Consider the following 15,761-nt stretch of genomic DNA (forward strand, 5'->3'; position numbering starts at 1 on the left):
GCATAGGTAGTGCCTTCACTGAAGTGCTACAGTGGCGCAGGTACAGTAGTGCAGCTATGTCACTGCAGCATTTTAGGAGTAGACAAGCCCTCAGTAAGCAGAACTGCACTTTAGAGATTTGCAATATTTCCTTGAGTAGCACATGAATGTTCAAATTGACCCCTGCTTGTTATAAGGGTCTTGTCTATTGCAGGCAGCACGTCACTTCAGATCATGCATTCCTATCAGATATAACACAGAGGCGTAAGTGATAGATGGAGTACAGTGTCCTTCACACTGCAAACCTTGACTATGTCAGTGACAAACGTTATGTTTAACTGGTTTTTGGGTGGTCATTAGCTTTGTTTGTTTTACTGAGTAATACCAAGCATGGCCTCCTTTGAAAATTAATGAATTGACTGTTCCTGCCCTCCCTGCCATTCATCTTTGCCACTTCTGTTAAAAAAACAAAAACAAAATATGCATACAAATATGTCTTTTAAGATGTAACATTTCAGCTCTCAGTGGAGACATAGGCAAGTGTCATTGAAAGTGCATCTAATCCAGTTTGAGTGGATGTTTTTTTAAGGAGATCATGTCCCCTTCAGAGCTAAAACTATTAATTTGTCTCAGTATAGTGGCCTGACTTGATTTATGTAGACTTTATAGCACTATTATGAACAACACAAAAGCTGACCATCACAACATGGTAAAGTAAATGCTATATTGGTTATTCCATACAACAGGGTGAGCTTTTCAAAAGACTTCCAAACCACATCTTAGCTCTATTGTATGACAGAAGTACAATGTAATTTGAAGGTGACAGCAATGAAGACTATACTCACTATGTTACAAGTAACTTCTCAATTATTCTAAAGACATGTGTTTTTAAAAAAGAACTTCTCCAAAACTCCCCACTGAACAAGTATGTTTGTATGAGTTGTGTTTCTACTGGTGTTAGGGCTAAAGAATTAGTCTGGAATTCAAAGGATTTTGGCCCAGTGACTTCTTATGTGACCTTCTTCAAGTCAATTAATCATTCAATGCCTCAATTTTTCACTCTTACAATGGAGATGATAATATTTAGCTACCTTACAGGAGTGTTCTGGGGATAAATTCATTCATGTTTGTGCTCACATACTAAGGTAACGGTAAGGTACATAATACATAACTAAATGTCACTGCATAGTAGTTTTGCTTTGGATAAATCAAAATGTAATCTTTTGCAATGTGTTAAGTTCATATATTTATTGTAAGTTTTATATGGTTTTTGTTAACTGAGAAGGATTTGGGTTTTAGTACATTCTCTCTTTAGCAGTTTAAATGGTGGGGTTTTAATAGCTTAAGCATAAGTAGACTGAGAAAGGAAAGACAAGACAAGACAGAGGTCAGCAACCTGTGAAAATCACCACGAGAATAGTCTTACATTTGCATTTAGAGATTATAAAGACTTTGGGGCCAAGAGGGACTGCAGCATTAAGGAACTGGAAAATTCGAAGTGCAGACAGACTGTAAAGGGAAATAAGGCAATTCATAAGAAGCTGGGGATTGGAAAAATTTGCTGGGGATTGGAAAAATTTGGCTATCATGTTCTAATTTAGATGCAAGGAATTATGGGTTGAGATTTTCCTGAAACTCAGACTAGAATTATTGGTACTATCTGTCATCGGGGGGGGATTATTAAACACAACCTGGTCAGTTTCAATATATGTCAATTAGTTTGATCCATAACCTTATCTCCAACTCTTTTCCAATTATTAAAATTCAAGTTCAAAAAGTGTGGCAGGCTTTGTGGACATTTGCTTTTATTAACACAACAAAAATTCCTGGAGGAGAAATAGCTGAAAAGTACACTGTATGCAGTGCCTTTGATGCTTCACAACATACCTGGTGCTCTTAAAAATTAAATCTATTTTATACAGTCATTATGTACAGTATAAACAGTTTAAACTTTATTTCTTATTCTTGACAACCATATTAAGAGCTTGCAACCCCTTATCAAGTCTCTACTCATTGAAGTAATTCCACTGATGGAAAAGAACTACTATGAGTAAGCGCTTGCAGGAGTGGCTGAATTTTTTTACATCAAAAAGAAATTATATTATTTCAATATGAAGTGACAAAAATTACAATATAAAACTCATTTTTACAGGTGAAATATCTCCCATACACCTTAGTGTACAAGACAGAGTTTCGGGGCTCCCCTAGTACAGTATTAATGATTAAAGATGATCAAAAAAATTAGTTAGTTGAATAACCAAAACTAAAAATATAATTTTTCATTAGCAATACCCTTGGAGAGCACCCATTCAATAGCTTATCCCAGTTAATAAATATGGTCACCTGTATTTTAGCAGGCACAAATCAAGAATTAAACTCATGGCCTTTTCAACTGATACTTTTATTACAGTTCCACTGACTTCCTGAGTGGAAAATTTCTATAGAATTTAACAGAAAAATCTCTACATTTTTTTAACGATCTTACAAAATGTATCACTGAATTACATCCTTTTTACTGATTCGTTAGATGTGGTAGGTTTTCAAGAGTAATTTTTATAAAAACCCTATTATTCCTACAAGGACTGTTGAGCTAATCCCTACTTTTTCCATGAGGGTTGGTTACATGAAAAGAACTCTATGTCAGAAGACATAGAGTACATGTGTTTTGAGAGATTATTTAAAAAAACGACAACACAGCTTTATTAAAGTAAATATCACCCTGATTAAGAGGTAGCCAACAATTCTGATCTGACCCTCCCATCTCTTCCAGCACGGTCCATGGCCTATATAACTATGCAAAATCACAGCATGCCATTACCTCCTGTCTTTATTTATGAGGTTGTGATTAAAACATTACCACTCTCATATCTGCTGACTGAACTCACTGAAGATAGGGTCAGGTCACTCATGGGAAGAAAGAGTCACCATATTATGGCAGTTTGCTCTTACCTCCTGAAATCCTCAGGGAAAGTTGCCTTCAGTTCAACAAAATTATTAGCTTTGTCACAGTACTACATGTCAGTATGGCCACTGAAGCATAAAGGTTAAAATAATAATCAGAAAAAAAAAGTTTTTAAAACCATATCTCTCATCCTTCTGTAGAAAAAAAATGTATAGAATGTGTGAAAAGCACTTGATATAAATATCTGATACACAGTAAGAGACACTTGCTTCTAATCAATTTAAACTAAAATTGCTGATGGATAGGCAGACTTGTAAGAACATAATATCCTTTCATTGTGTAATCTAAGATTACACTTTTTTAAATGTATGTTTGGTCCCTTTTCACCAAAAAAAAGAAGAAATAGTGAATGCAATTACACTTAAAGATAAAGGTAATCTCTACCTCCCCAAAATAAAATCCTATTTATATTCTTGACGGATTGCCTCCTTTTCAGTATGCCCACAAGCTTTAAATCCCCCACAGTGAATAATGATTGGTACAAAAGTATTGAAATTTTCCTGAGAATACATTAATGTTTCGATTAAGGATCCTACATACTAAAATTCTACTTCGGCAAAGCAAACGCTATAAATGGAGTGTTCTGTTTACTAATGTAATCCTGAAAGTTATTTTAATGTAAATCACCTGCACTGCATTCATTTTTCTGGAACTTAGGATTTAAGGAATTCTTGCCTTTTGTCACATAATGAAATTTAAGATTGTTGTGGAGAATACATGCCTTTCTCCAACACCTCAAAACCCCATACTGTATGCCTTTCTTGTTTTCCTTTCAACACAGTGGATACTTTAATATTACAAGTATGCAATTCTTTTTTTTTTTTCAATCTTGCTTATAAAATGCACATAGATGTAGAATTCTCTGGTTTAGAATGCTGCTACTTTGGTAAATAGGAGGGGGGAAATGCACAAATACTATACTGAATTAAAGGGGGAAAATAACTTTTTGAGGGTCTGAAGGAAATAATTCATATCTTTGCAATTCAAGTTTCCATCAGGTCACAATACAATTTCCATTATAAAATTAAGGGACAGATTCTGCCATCTTTCTTCCCCTTATGTACTGCCTTCGTACTACGTACAGAGTGAGTAAGGGTGGCAGAATGTTTCAATTATTTTAAGTCAGTAAAAATTCCTCTTGAAAAAAAAGCATGTGTTATTTCAAATAGAACCTACAGGCACCTATACAAGAGTAAGCATAACCAAGATAAAACACAGCAAGTTATGATTCAATTAAAATCTTACACAATACATTACCTTCCGCCTCGGGCACTGAAAGGCACTACATGGATTCCCAAAGGCCCGCCGTCATTGGAGACTTCTACGAGCTTTACCATATCACTGTGAGACAATGATGAATGAGGGAACATGAACATGTACCGTAAATGAACCAAAACCCCCCATACATTCACACACACACACACAAAACAAAGATATTCCAGAACTTAAGCAATGGTGATGAAAGCAATGTTGAAATACTACATACCTGAATATTAGTCTGATGGCATGAAAGGAGATCAATCATCAAAAACAATTCCATTAATAACTCAAATGAAAAGTGAACTAACCCTTTTGGTAACCTTAATCAGCTACATGAATTACAAACTGCACAACGGCACAGTTTTACATTTATATTGTTTGGTTTGGGGTTTTTTGTTAAATATAAGCTGTCTTGTCTACGGGCAAGTGGAGGATTTTTTTATTTCTTTCAATTTTTGTGTCAAATATGGAACAATCAATTTTTCTCAAAAACTATAAAGGCTGTTACTGACCCTATCATACTTCCTTCAGCTATCCCAGTGAAAGCAGTTTAAGATAATGCCTAAACTATTTAATGAGGACTGTAAGTTTTAAATGATAAACCTCCTTCAGTTTTGGAACACACTAACATCATTTGATGTTTTGTGTTCCCACAATTTGCCTATAGTAAAACCTCAGAGTTACGAACACCAGAGTTATGAAGTGACCAGTCAACCACACCTCATTTGAAACTGGAACTACACAATCAGCAGCAGAGATAAAAACAAAAAAGCAAAATATATCACATTACTGTGTTAAACGTAAAGTACTAAAAAAATAAAGGGAACAATTAAAAAAAAGTTGTAACAAGATAAGGAAACTGTTTCTATGCTTGTTTCATTTAAATTAAGATGGTTAAAAGCAGCATTTTTCTTCTGCATAGTAAAGTTTCAAACCTGTATTAAGTCAATGTTCAGTGGTAACTTTTGAAACAACCAAAACATTTTGTTCAGTTACAAACAACCTACATTCCCGAGGTGTTTGTAACTTGGAGGTTCTACTGTAGTGAGTTTACTACAATTATTTCTGTTTGCTATGTGTATTTATAGATCTATATTTCTGTCTTTTCAAAGCAAATGTTTAATATGCCATGCAACCATGCAGAACTAGTTCTGGGTTTTACTTTTTGCTTTGAAAAGAGAAAATCAAATAAGTCAAAAGGTCCAAAAAGCTCAAGAAAAGATTTCTGAAGGTATCAGAAGTAAGCTTGAAGCAAATGTCCTTAGTTCAGAACACCCACACATTTTGGGGATGCTTGGTTTGGGAGCCAAAAGCCATAAAACATTACAAGCCACAGACGGACTAATAATCGGTCAAGACCCCACATCTAAACACTCCAAAACTTTAAGAACAAAAGCTCTGAACCCAAATCTGAACTTGTGGTTTTTGTTGGCCTCTAGTACCACACATTTTTCATATTCATTTAATTTCATTTTTCATATTCATGCTATATACAGTACATTTGACAGTTGGCTTGCCTCTTGAGTAAGGACAAACAAGATTTGACCTACAGTCAGTACAGATACATATGGCCAGATGCAATGACCTATGGATGTCACAAGGAGACTTTCCATTGATTTCAATGAGCATTGGATCAAGCCCATCACTGCCACACCAAATGACACCATTTTATCCAAAATATTGTGCCCAATACTGGCCAGCACCACATCATTCAGAGGAAGGTTCAAGAAACCCCAAAATGGACATGACGGAGTAACCTGCCCTTAAGGGATTTTTCTCCTCCTCCATCTGTCAGCTAGCGATTGCTTTATGTCTCTTCCACATTTTTTTAAAATCCTACATAAATTATATGTAAGTGTCCTCATAATCTATGTAAATGTCCAATCTTTTTTTTAAATCCTACTAAATTCATGTTTCTATGATATCATGTGAAAAAGAATTCTACAGGTTAATTATGTATTGCATAAAAAATATTTTTCTTTATCTGATTTGAATTTGCTGCCTTTGGCTTTAATTGAATCTACCTTTTTTCTTATATAATGAAAAAGGGTAAATGTACTCACCTTTCTACCATATTTGTTTTGTATAGCTTTATCTCATGTCCCTTTCTCTAAACCACATGTTCCCATCTTTCCAATTTACTCTATGGAAATGTCTCCATTCCTATATTCATTTTCACTGCCCTTCTATTACCGCTATGAATTCTTTGAGATAGGATGACCAAGAACTGATCAATTTTCCAGATGATGGTAAACCACTGATTTACTTAAGAGCATTATAATATTCAGTATTATTTGCTGTCCCAGTCTTCATGAATCATAACATTGTTTGATTCCCACTGCACATGAGCTGTGCACAAGGTCTTCCAAGAATCAACTAAATTCAACTAAATCCAGAAAGTGTTGCAAGTGTTGCCTTTTGCTACCCAAAAAGGATGTTGTATATCTTTCTGTTCTAAGGAACATTTTGCTTTGTTCTCAATTCTGAGGGCAGAGAGGAATATAAGAATGGCAATCCATGTAACGTAACTAGAACTTTTGTAAGGGACATGCAATACTATAGAATCCATTAAAACTGGACACAGAGGACAAGACAGTTTCCATAACCAAGCCCAGATTCTGTTTGACTTGTTCAACTGCTTAAACCATAGAAGGCATCCATTTTTCCATGATCTATTTAGGTTTATTCATAGCTTCTGCTCCCACAACTGCCGTTCTTCTGCAAACTCAGCCAAAACTCCCAGATCCTGAGCCCCATAAAATGGGCATGGAAAAGTAAAGGAAAATTTGCCCTTGCCTAATCAATGCATTCTAATGGTACATCTACACTGCAAAGAAAAACCCAAGGCACTGAGTCTCAGAGCCTGGGTCAATTGACTCAGGCTTGCGGGGCGTAGGCTGCAGGGCTAAAAACAGCAGGGTAGATATTCCCAAGCTCCAAGACCCTCCCCCATCACCAGGTTTGAGCAGGAACGTCTACTACGCTATTTTTTGCCCTGCAGCCCAAGCCCCACAAGCCTGAGCCAATTGACTCGGGCTCTGAGACTCAGTGCCATGGGTTTTTCTTTGTCGTGTAGACATACCCACAGTGGCTTTCACGGTACCTGCTCCATATCACACATTTCATTTTGCTCCTAACCCTGAGATTCCCACATGAAAGTGCAAAGCACTCAAATGGTATATTAAGGGCTTGTCTACACAGTGTGGCAATGCACACTATATGGGGGTTGATTTGTAAAGTGTGCCAACGTGTTGCGCACTAGCTGACCTGTGTAGACTCTGCTGGTGTGCACTAAAAGTTTCCTAGCATGCTCTAACATAGTACTGTTTGAAACAATCCTACACTGAAGTCCACTGGAGAACTTTTAGCAAACACCAACAGGATCTACATGGGCAAGTTAGTGCACAACACGTTGGTGCACTTTAGAAATCATACCCCCGTAGTATGCACTGCTGCACCATGTGCACAAGCACTAAGAAAGCTCCCACTACATTTTTAATTGAGGTGTTTTGCTGAGCTGGTCTCTAAGCATACAGGAGAGGTGTTGTTTAAAAAAAAGAAAGAAAAAAAGAAAAAAGAATAAAGAATAAGATGGTGGTACAAAAATCAGTTTAAAAATAGAAAGAAGAAGCATTAAATTTGATACAAATTTGTTATATACTGTAATTAGCAAATAGTATTTTGAATTCATAATATTTCAAAGTATTTTGCAAATAGGATATGAAACACGCTATTGTTTAATGCACATTAATGCACCTATTATAATATTTAACTCAGTCTTTTTAATCCCTATAAAAATCAGCAGCTCTACAAACAAAAGAATAAATTTTAAAATACTCAAGAGTATAATGGACCATTTCCCCACCATTATCACAGCCAGGTCTGGGTCAGGTCTTTGTAATGAAACTCAAAAGGCAAAACTCCCTTGATTTCAGGTTTCATTGTAAAACCATCAGTCACTGAATCTTTTCTAGTGTTAAGGGGAGTTTCAGGTTAGGCTCATCACCAGTGTGGAGTTCTGTTTTGTCGGGGTAGTCCTCCCCTGCAAAACTCCTCCTTTTCTGTGACTTGTTTACTGCATTTGTGGAAGGTGGAAGGGCCTTTAATACCCAAACTCTCACCTGCCAATATTTTGGGAGAGCCAGTTGGGCCCATTCCTTCTCTCATCATTAGCACCAAACCCTAAAATGCCCTAGGACTAAGAATCTTCTGTGGAGATAGAAAAATATACCCACCCAACCATACTATAGCAATAGCTCTGAAAATGCTCCATCACTAGTCGGGACCCTTTAACACTGGGGCTAAAAGATGCCCACCGTGCAAAGGGCAAAAGGAAGTACTTGTTTTATGTAGAGTTGCAATCAAAATAAAATGCATGTTACACGCTTTGTTTTGTTTATTGACATTATCAATCTTGTGATAGTAAGAGCTCTTTACTACTCTAAATCTTACTGTTAAAAAATGATGCAACTGTAGCAGTAACTTACTCTAAGGAAAAATTGGTGGTGCTCTCCAAACCACTGTCTGCATGTCCAACTGGTTCAACTCTGCTGTTGTCCTCTTCTGTCCCATCTTCATCCTGGAAGTAAAGAAGAAGTTCTCCTTTAATATTCCAATTTTTAAATTGCAATTATTATATCCAAGATGGAAATATATACTTAAAAGATTGAAAGTCTTGTTTAACATTACAAACACAGTAACTTCGTCACTGTGGCTTTTCTGTAACATTTATCTAGAGAATTATTATCATAATGCACTGCTAGAGTTTAACAGTAAGTATGAAATGACATGGAAGAAAATTCATATTATGGTAAATAAGGTTTTAAAATGTTACACAACATAAATGCATAAAATAAAGAGGTATTGCACAATTTGTTGACTAATGAATTTAGCCCGGTCATTAGGTAGCTTACTAAAGGACTTAAATAAAGAGATGCATTCAAGTTGAATGCTAGTTAATTTAAAAAGAATAAGTTAAAAGTCGTATCAGGTACTACATCTGCTTCTGAATTTCTTTCCCAGTTATTCTCTCCAAGGTTGCTTTCTGAAAAGCTCCCATAAACATAAGGGGAAACTGACTAATTATACAGTGGAAACAGTGAAAAGTGATTATCCTAAAAGTGCTGTCAAATGTACTAAGTGATCAAACCGAAAAGAACTGGGGAAATACACCTATATATAAAATCTCTTTCAGATTTGTGGCAATCTAAGCTGTAACATGTAATAATAATAGGTAAAATAATATCACAGAAATATGATGTTTTAATTTGACAGAGTCTCTTTAAAATATTTATGGCCAAATGTTGGACCAATTTATGCCTCATGTGATTTCACTAAATTAAATAAGGTTTAAATCAGTGCAGTGTTTGCATCCCAATCTTGCAAACCCTTGTATACATACTTAATCCCATTGAAGTCACAGTATGGATTCTTTTCCTGAGTAAGATTCTGCAGGATCTGGCTCTTAGTCATTAAATTATAGATAGATTTTTTTTGCAAGTGCGTTTCAATTACTGAAATAATGGAATTACTAATGCCAGTGTATCTCACATAACAATGCATTATTCCTGAACAAAATACAGAGACTTTTATATATTGTTTACCGCAGAACTTCATTAACAGAATTGAGAGGTATTTATGGCTTCAAAGAATGAAAAAAAAGCTCTAATGTTAATTGATTGATTTTACTTTCCGGAAGTGCAAATTAAAAATACATATATTATTCACTGCGCCTATAATTTTTAATGTCAGAATTGGGAATAGAGTACTTCCAAATATAGACCAATGTAATTAAAGGACTTCCATTAGGAAAAGAGATTCAAAAGCATTTTTATAACTATGTGATTCGATAGAAATTTATGCTTTTAATTATACATGTGACCAAAAAGAAGTATTATATTGTAATCAGTACAATTCAAAGCACAGATTTAGATTCCATTGGCAGAGGCATCAATCAGCAAAATGATAAGTGATGGGTTATGAGTTCAGCACACAGAGTCAGACAATATATTAAATTATTGAAGAGATATTAAAGCAAGGCAGAGGCATTCAGTAATGTCCAACTGACATTTCCTCTGAGAGTCTGCAAAAATCAGAGTCTGGATGCACTGAGCTTCTCTGAGTCGTAGGTATGCTTTGTGCATCCTGGATAGCAGGGCACTGCTTGAAGCCAAGCTACTTGAAGATTGATGATCCCATGTTTTGAGAGGCTCTAATATGCACTTCTTAGTCATCTATCTCTCTTAAGCACCAGGCAAGTAACACATTTCAAAGGTTAACCAGCATCTTGAACCCGCCTAGAACTGCTTTATGAATGTAAACAAGAACTCCAAAGCAGATATTTTCTATACAGAAAAAGTTGTTCATAAATCAATTGTAAAGGATAACTACAATGTAAGTCACAAATATGCAGTAACAAATTTTAACTGTTTTCAGATTTATTGGTCGTAATGAAAGCTGCAACTATGCATCAAAATATAGTCAATTTTGTACAACTGAAAATAATACTTAAGTATCATAGACATTATTTACAATTACAGGCGGCGTACAAAAAATGTATACATTGTTGAATGCAGAGTTGCTTTAAACATGCAAAAAACAGGACATTCAGATTTGTTCCTCACAAAAACAGTATCTCCTCCCCAGATTTGCATATATAGTGTCATAGAATATGGTGTTAAAATTAATGTCTTATGTATGTCTGCAGTGTAGCAGTCAGTTACTGTAGGAATCATCTCTTTGAATTTCAGGCATACACAGACATGCACTCTGCACAGGTATGTGGAGTCACACACACCAAGTCAGCTCCTTTTATTTCACTTTGTGTGACTCTTGGTGATGCTCATGTATATCTGGAGCTGGGCATGGTGGAAAATTATCAACCCTTAGTCTAAATAAACCCAGTAAGTAAGGGAACATTTAAGATGCAAGCATCACTGACCAAAATAGAGATAACCACATGTGATCTTAGGGCTGGTCCACACTACCCGCCCAATTTGGCGGGTAGAGATCGATCTTCTGGTATCGATTTATCGCGTCTCATCTGGACGCGATAGATCGATCCCAGAAGCGCTCCCCCATCGACTGCGGAACTCCTGCTCGCCGAGAGGAGGAAGCGCTGTCGACGGGGGAGCCTGCCTGCGCCGCGTGGACCCGCAGTAAGTAAATTTAGTTCGATCTAGGAAACGTCGACTTCAGCTACGCTATTCACGTAGCTGAAGTTGCGTTTCCTAGATCGATCCCCCGCCCCAGTGTGGACCTGCCCTTAGTGTTATTATCTAACTTGTCCTTCTCTCTCAGCCCCTCCTTGTGGTTTGTCAGATCATTTGTTGTTTTTTATTCATTTAGATCTCAATCCACCAAACTGAATCCCACACAACTTTACCCACATGAGGAGTCCTGTTACAGTCACTGGTACTTTTCACAAGAATAAAGCTATACACATGCTTCAGTGTTTGTAGAATTGGGGATCTTACATTGCAAGTTTTCTAGACAAACACTCTACTTTTATCTGGTTTATAAACAGCCATGAATATTTATGGTTCTCTGTAACCTTCATCATCATCATCATCATCAATGAAAGACGATATGCTCAACATGCACAATACAGGTCTTTGAAACACACCTTCATTCTTTCTCTCATTTCTACTTCACACATGGAAAGGGGACATTCCTTAGTGAACACTATGTACACGATAAGTTTGTACATTTGAAACAAAAGAGTTTTTCACACAAAAAATATCAAGAAACAGAACTTGGATAACTCATGGAGAATAAAATGTTTGGGTTTTTTTTTTTAATCAAAAAGTTATCGTCTGATATAGGTGCTTAGACAGAAAGTGTATTCTCAGTGCTAGCTACAGCACTACAACCACAATGCCATAATCAACGGATGCATCCTTTTAAAAAAAAAAAAAAAAAAAAAAAACTTTAATACTGCAGTAATCAGGAACTCTTTTCCTTCCAATATAACACAGATTTTGATTTACATGGAACGAAATGTAGAGTAAATTGGACACCTGCAGAAGTATGTAACTTAAAATTCTGATGTATTAAGCAATGTAAATAGCTATGAAATCTCTGCATCAAGCAATTATTTCTTTATTTGGAAAGTAGTTTTCTTCCTGAAAGGCAAAATCCACCTGTATGTGCTATTACTGAGGTAAACTAAGGAGAAGGCACATTACATTTAGTGGGTCAAGAAAGTTACAGAAACCCAGCTTCTGATACTCTCTTTGAAGCATGTTTCCCACAAAAACATATTTGTACAAAGTGCAAGGCAAACCTTCTATTTAGTACCACTGGTAAAACACCTATATGCTACATCAAAAGAATAAGCATTTCAGTGTAATTAAGAAACAATATGGTAAAAACTTTGTGCAATGACAGTAATAAATTTTTTGTGACCCAGTTAAAAAAAATTAAAATTTGTGACCCAGAGTTAACTGGACAGCCTGGACTGCTTTCAGATACATGATGTGCAATTACTCTTAATTGTGTGAAATCAATTAACAAGCTTGTGCATGTGTAGGCAATAGCAGATTCTTTCAAAGCATGTGTTTATATATCTGCACTCATGAATCAAGCCCCTAAATATGGAAACATAGCACTTTTTCAGAAAAGTAATTATTTTTCTATCATTATTGTACTAAGTTATATAATAAAACTAACTACTCAAACACTGAAAATCAGCTAAGTTGATCAAACTGGGCATTTTAAATTCTGGTGCTTCTTAATGGATGAATAAAAGAAGGGATCCAAGTCACTGAAACTGCATGGTAAAATATTTCAATAATTCTATTCACACAGCTTAAGTAATTATTACACACACAAAAACTACATTAAAAGAACAATGAAGTTACAAAGTCAAGCACTCAAAAGTCAGGAAATACCAGAATTAAGATTGCCTGTGCAACCTTAATTCAGACCCTTTGTGCTTATACTTTACGAAACAGTCTTTAATTACATGATCACATTCTATTGTTTCCGTGGGACACTTGCCTCACTCAATGCACAGGATAGACCTGTCATGGGGATGCATCAGGGTTGTGTACTAAAGGAGGCAGTGATCTATAGGACCCCTGCTTCATTTGTTGCAGAAGTTGATAAGAGAGTAATGAACAAGGCAGGGGACTCCAGGATGAAAAAGGATGGTCTCATGGTTAAGATAGTAGAATGCTGCCCTGAAGAAGTGTATTCTATCCCTGCCTCTGCCATCTGATGTTACTCAAGTCACTTAAACCTGGGGTCTAAGATGCAGAAATGCTGAGCCCTCACAGCTGCACCTGAAGTCAATGGGAGTTATACTTCAAACATATAAAGTGTGGTATAATGCTCACTCTGAGAAATCAGGTCGTAGGCATTTCTGAGCACCCAAATTGGTGGGTACTTTTTATCTTCATATTTCTGTGCCTCAGTTACCAGTGTGTGAAATGGAGATACTACCACTTCCCTCCTCTTATTGGGGTGAGGTGTTGCAAACTTTGTAATATTTTAAAACTCCAGCAGGAGTGTCAGAACATCCTCCACCTCGCCTCTTCCTCCGAGGCCCCACCTCTGCCCCTCAAGCCCTGCCCCCATCGCTCGCTGCTCTTCCCCTCTCCCCATCCAGGTCGGGAGGGAGCTGAAGCTGCCTGACACAGGTAGGAGGCTGTCCTGGCTGAGTAGGGGCTGGCACAGGTGATGATCCAGTGCCTCCCCACCTCTGGCACCTGTGGTGACCAGACACTGTCAGGTCCCCTTTTCTACCAGACTTTACGGTCGAACACTGGGCACCCTGGCTACCCTATGTTATGAAAACAAATTAATTAAAGTTTGTGAAGCACTCAGACACTATAGGGAGGAGCATCACAGAAAAGCCCGTGAGAAAATTAATAATTCTGTCTTCAGAGCAGAATTTGAATAGTGCACAGTAAATAAGGCATGAGGTCACAGATTGAACAAGGAGAAAAGATATTGAATAATCATAAAGATATTCATTAAAGGAGCACCACCCATGCAGAGGTCCTATGAAAAAAATAGTATGTGATGATTAGGGCTGTCAAGCAATTAAAAAAAATTAATCGTGATTAATCGTGCTGTTAAACACTAATAGAATACCATTTATTTATATATTTTTGGGTGTTTTCTACATTTTCAAATATATTGATTTCAATTACAACCTAGAATACAAAGTGTAGAGTGCTCACTTTATATTTATTTTTATTACAAATATTTGCACTGTAAAAAACAAAAGAAATAGTATTTTTCAATTCACCTCATACAAGTACTGTAGTGCACTCTCTATCATGAAAGTTGAACTTACAAATGTAGAATTATGTACAAAAAATAACTGCATTCAGAAACAGAACAATGTAAAACTTTAGAGCCTACAAGTCCATTGAGTCCTACTTCTTGTTCAGCCAATCGTTCAGACAAACAAGTCTGTTTATATTTGCAGGAGATAATGCTGCCTGCTTCTTGTTTACAATGTCACTTGAAAGCAAGAACAGGTGTTTGCATGGCATTGTTGTAGCAGGCATCGCAAGATATTTATGTGCCAGATGTGGTAAAGATTCATATGTCCCTTCACGCTTCGACCACCATTCCAGAAGACATGCATCCATGCTGATGACAGGTTCTGCTCAATAACAGTCCAAAGCAGTGCAGACTGATGCATTTTCATTTTCATCATCACTAGTCAGATGCCACCAGCAGAAGGTTGATTTCCTTTTTTGTGGTTCAGGTTCTGTGGTTTCCACATCGGAGTGTTACTCTTAAGACTTCTGAAAGCATGTTCCATGCCTCAGCCCTCTCAGATTTTGAAAGGCACTTCAGGTTCTTAAACCTTGGGTCGAGTGCTGTAGCTATCTTTAGAAATCACAGATTGGTACCTGCTTTGTGTTTTGCCAAGTCTGCAGTGAAAGCATTCTTAAAATGAACATGTGCTGGGTCATCAGACTGCTATAACTTGAAATATATGGCAGAATGCTGTAAAACAGAGCAGGAGTCATACAATTCTTCCCCAAGGCGTTCAGTCACAAATTTAATTAACGCATTAATTTTTAACAAGCGTAATCAGCATAGACACATGTCCTCTGGAATGGTGGCCGAAGCATGAAGGGGCATACAAATGTTTAGCATATCTGGCACGTAAATACCTTACACTGCCAGGTGAACATCTGCTGACATTGTAAATAAGAAGCAGGCAACATGATCTCCAGTAAACGTAAACAAACTTGTTTGTATGAGCGATTGCCTGCACAAAAAGTAGGACTGAGTGGACTTGTAGGCGCAAAAATTTTACATAGTTTTGTTTTTGAGCGCCGTTACGTAACAAAAAAAAAATCTACATTTGTACATTTGCACTTTCAAGATAAAGTGATTGTACTACAGTACTTGTATGAGGTGAATTGAAAAATACTATTTCTTTTATCATTTTTACAGTGCAAATATCTGTAATGAAAATAATATAAACTTTGTATTCCGTGTTGTAATTGAAATCAATATATTTGAACGTAGAAAAACGTCCAATATTTAATAAATTTCAATTGGTATTCTATTGTTTAACAGTGCGATTAAA

At 36.5% G+C, this 15,761-nt stretch overlaps 1 protein-coding gene across 8 annotated transcripts in view; it reads right to left on the reverse strand.

Moving 5' to 3' along the window:
• PARD3 (par-3 family cell polarity regulator) overlaps positions 1-15,761 on the reverse strand; it is a 658,895-nt gene that overhangs the window by 279,510 nt on the left and 363,624 nt on the right. For all 8 annotated transcript variants that reach the window (XM_065400237.1, XM_065400238.1, XM_065400236.1 and 5 more), the window contains 2 exons: positions 8,689-8,780; positions 4,199-4,282 (listed from right to left, as the gene is read on the reverse strand). In XM_065400237.1, the coding sequence (XP_065256309.1) occupies positions 4,199-4,282; positions 8,689-8,780 (176 nt within the window). The remainder of the gene's footprint in view (positions 1-4,198; positions 4,283-8,688; positions 8,781-15,761) is intronic.

This window comes from Emys orbicularis, chromosome 2 (genome assembly GCF_028017835.1).
Source record: "Emys orbicularis isolate rEmyOrb1 chromosome 2, rEmyOrb1.hap1, whole genome shotgun sequence".
Classification (NCBI taxonomy): Eukaryota; Metazoa; Chordata; order Testudines; family Emydidae; genus Emys; species Emys orbicularis.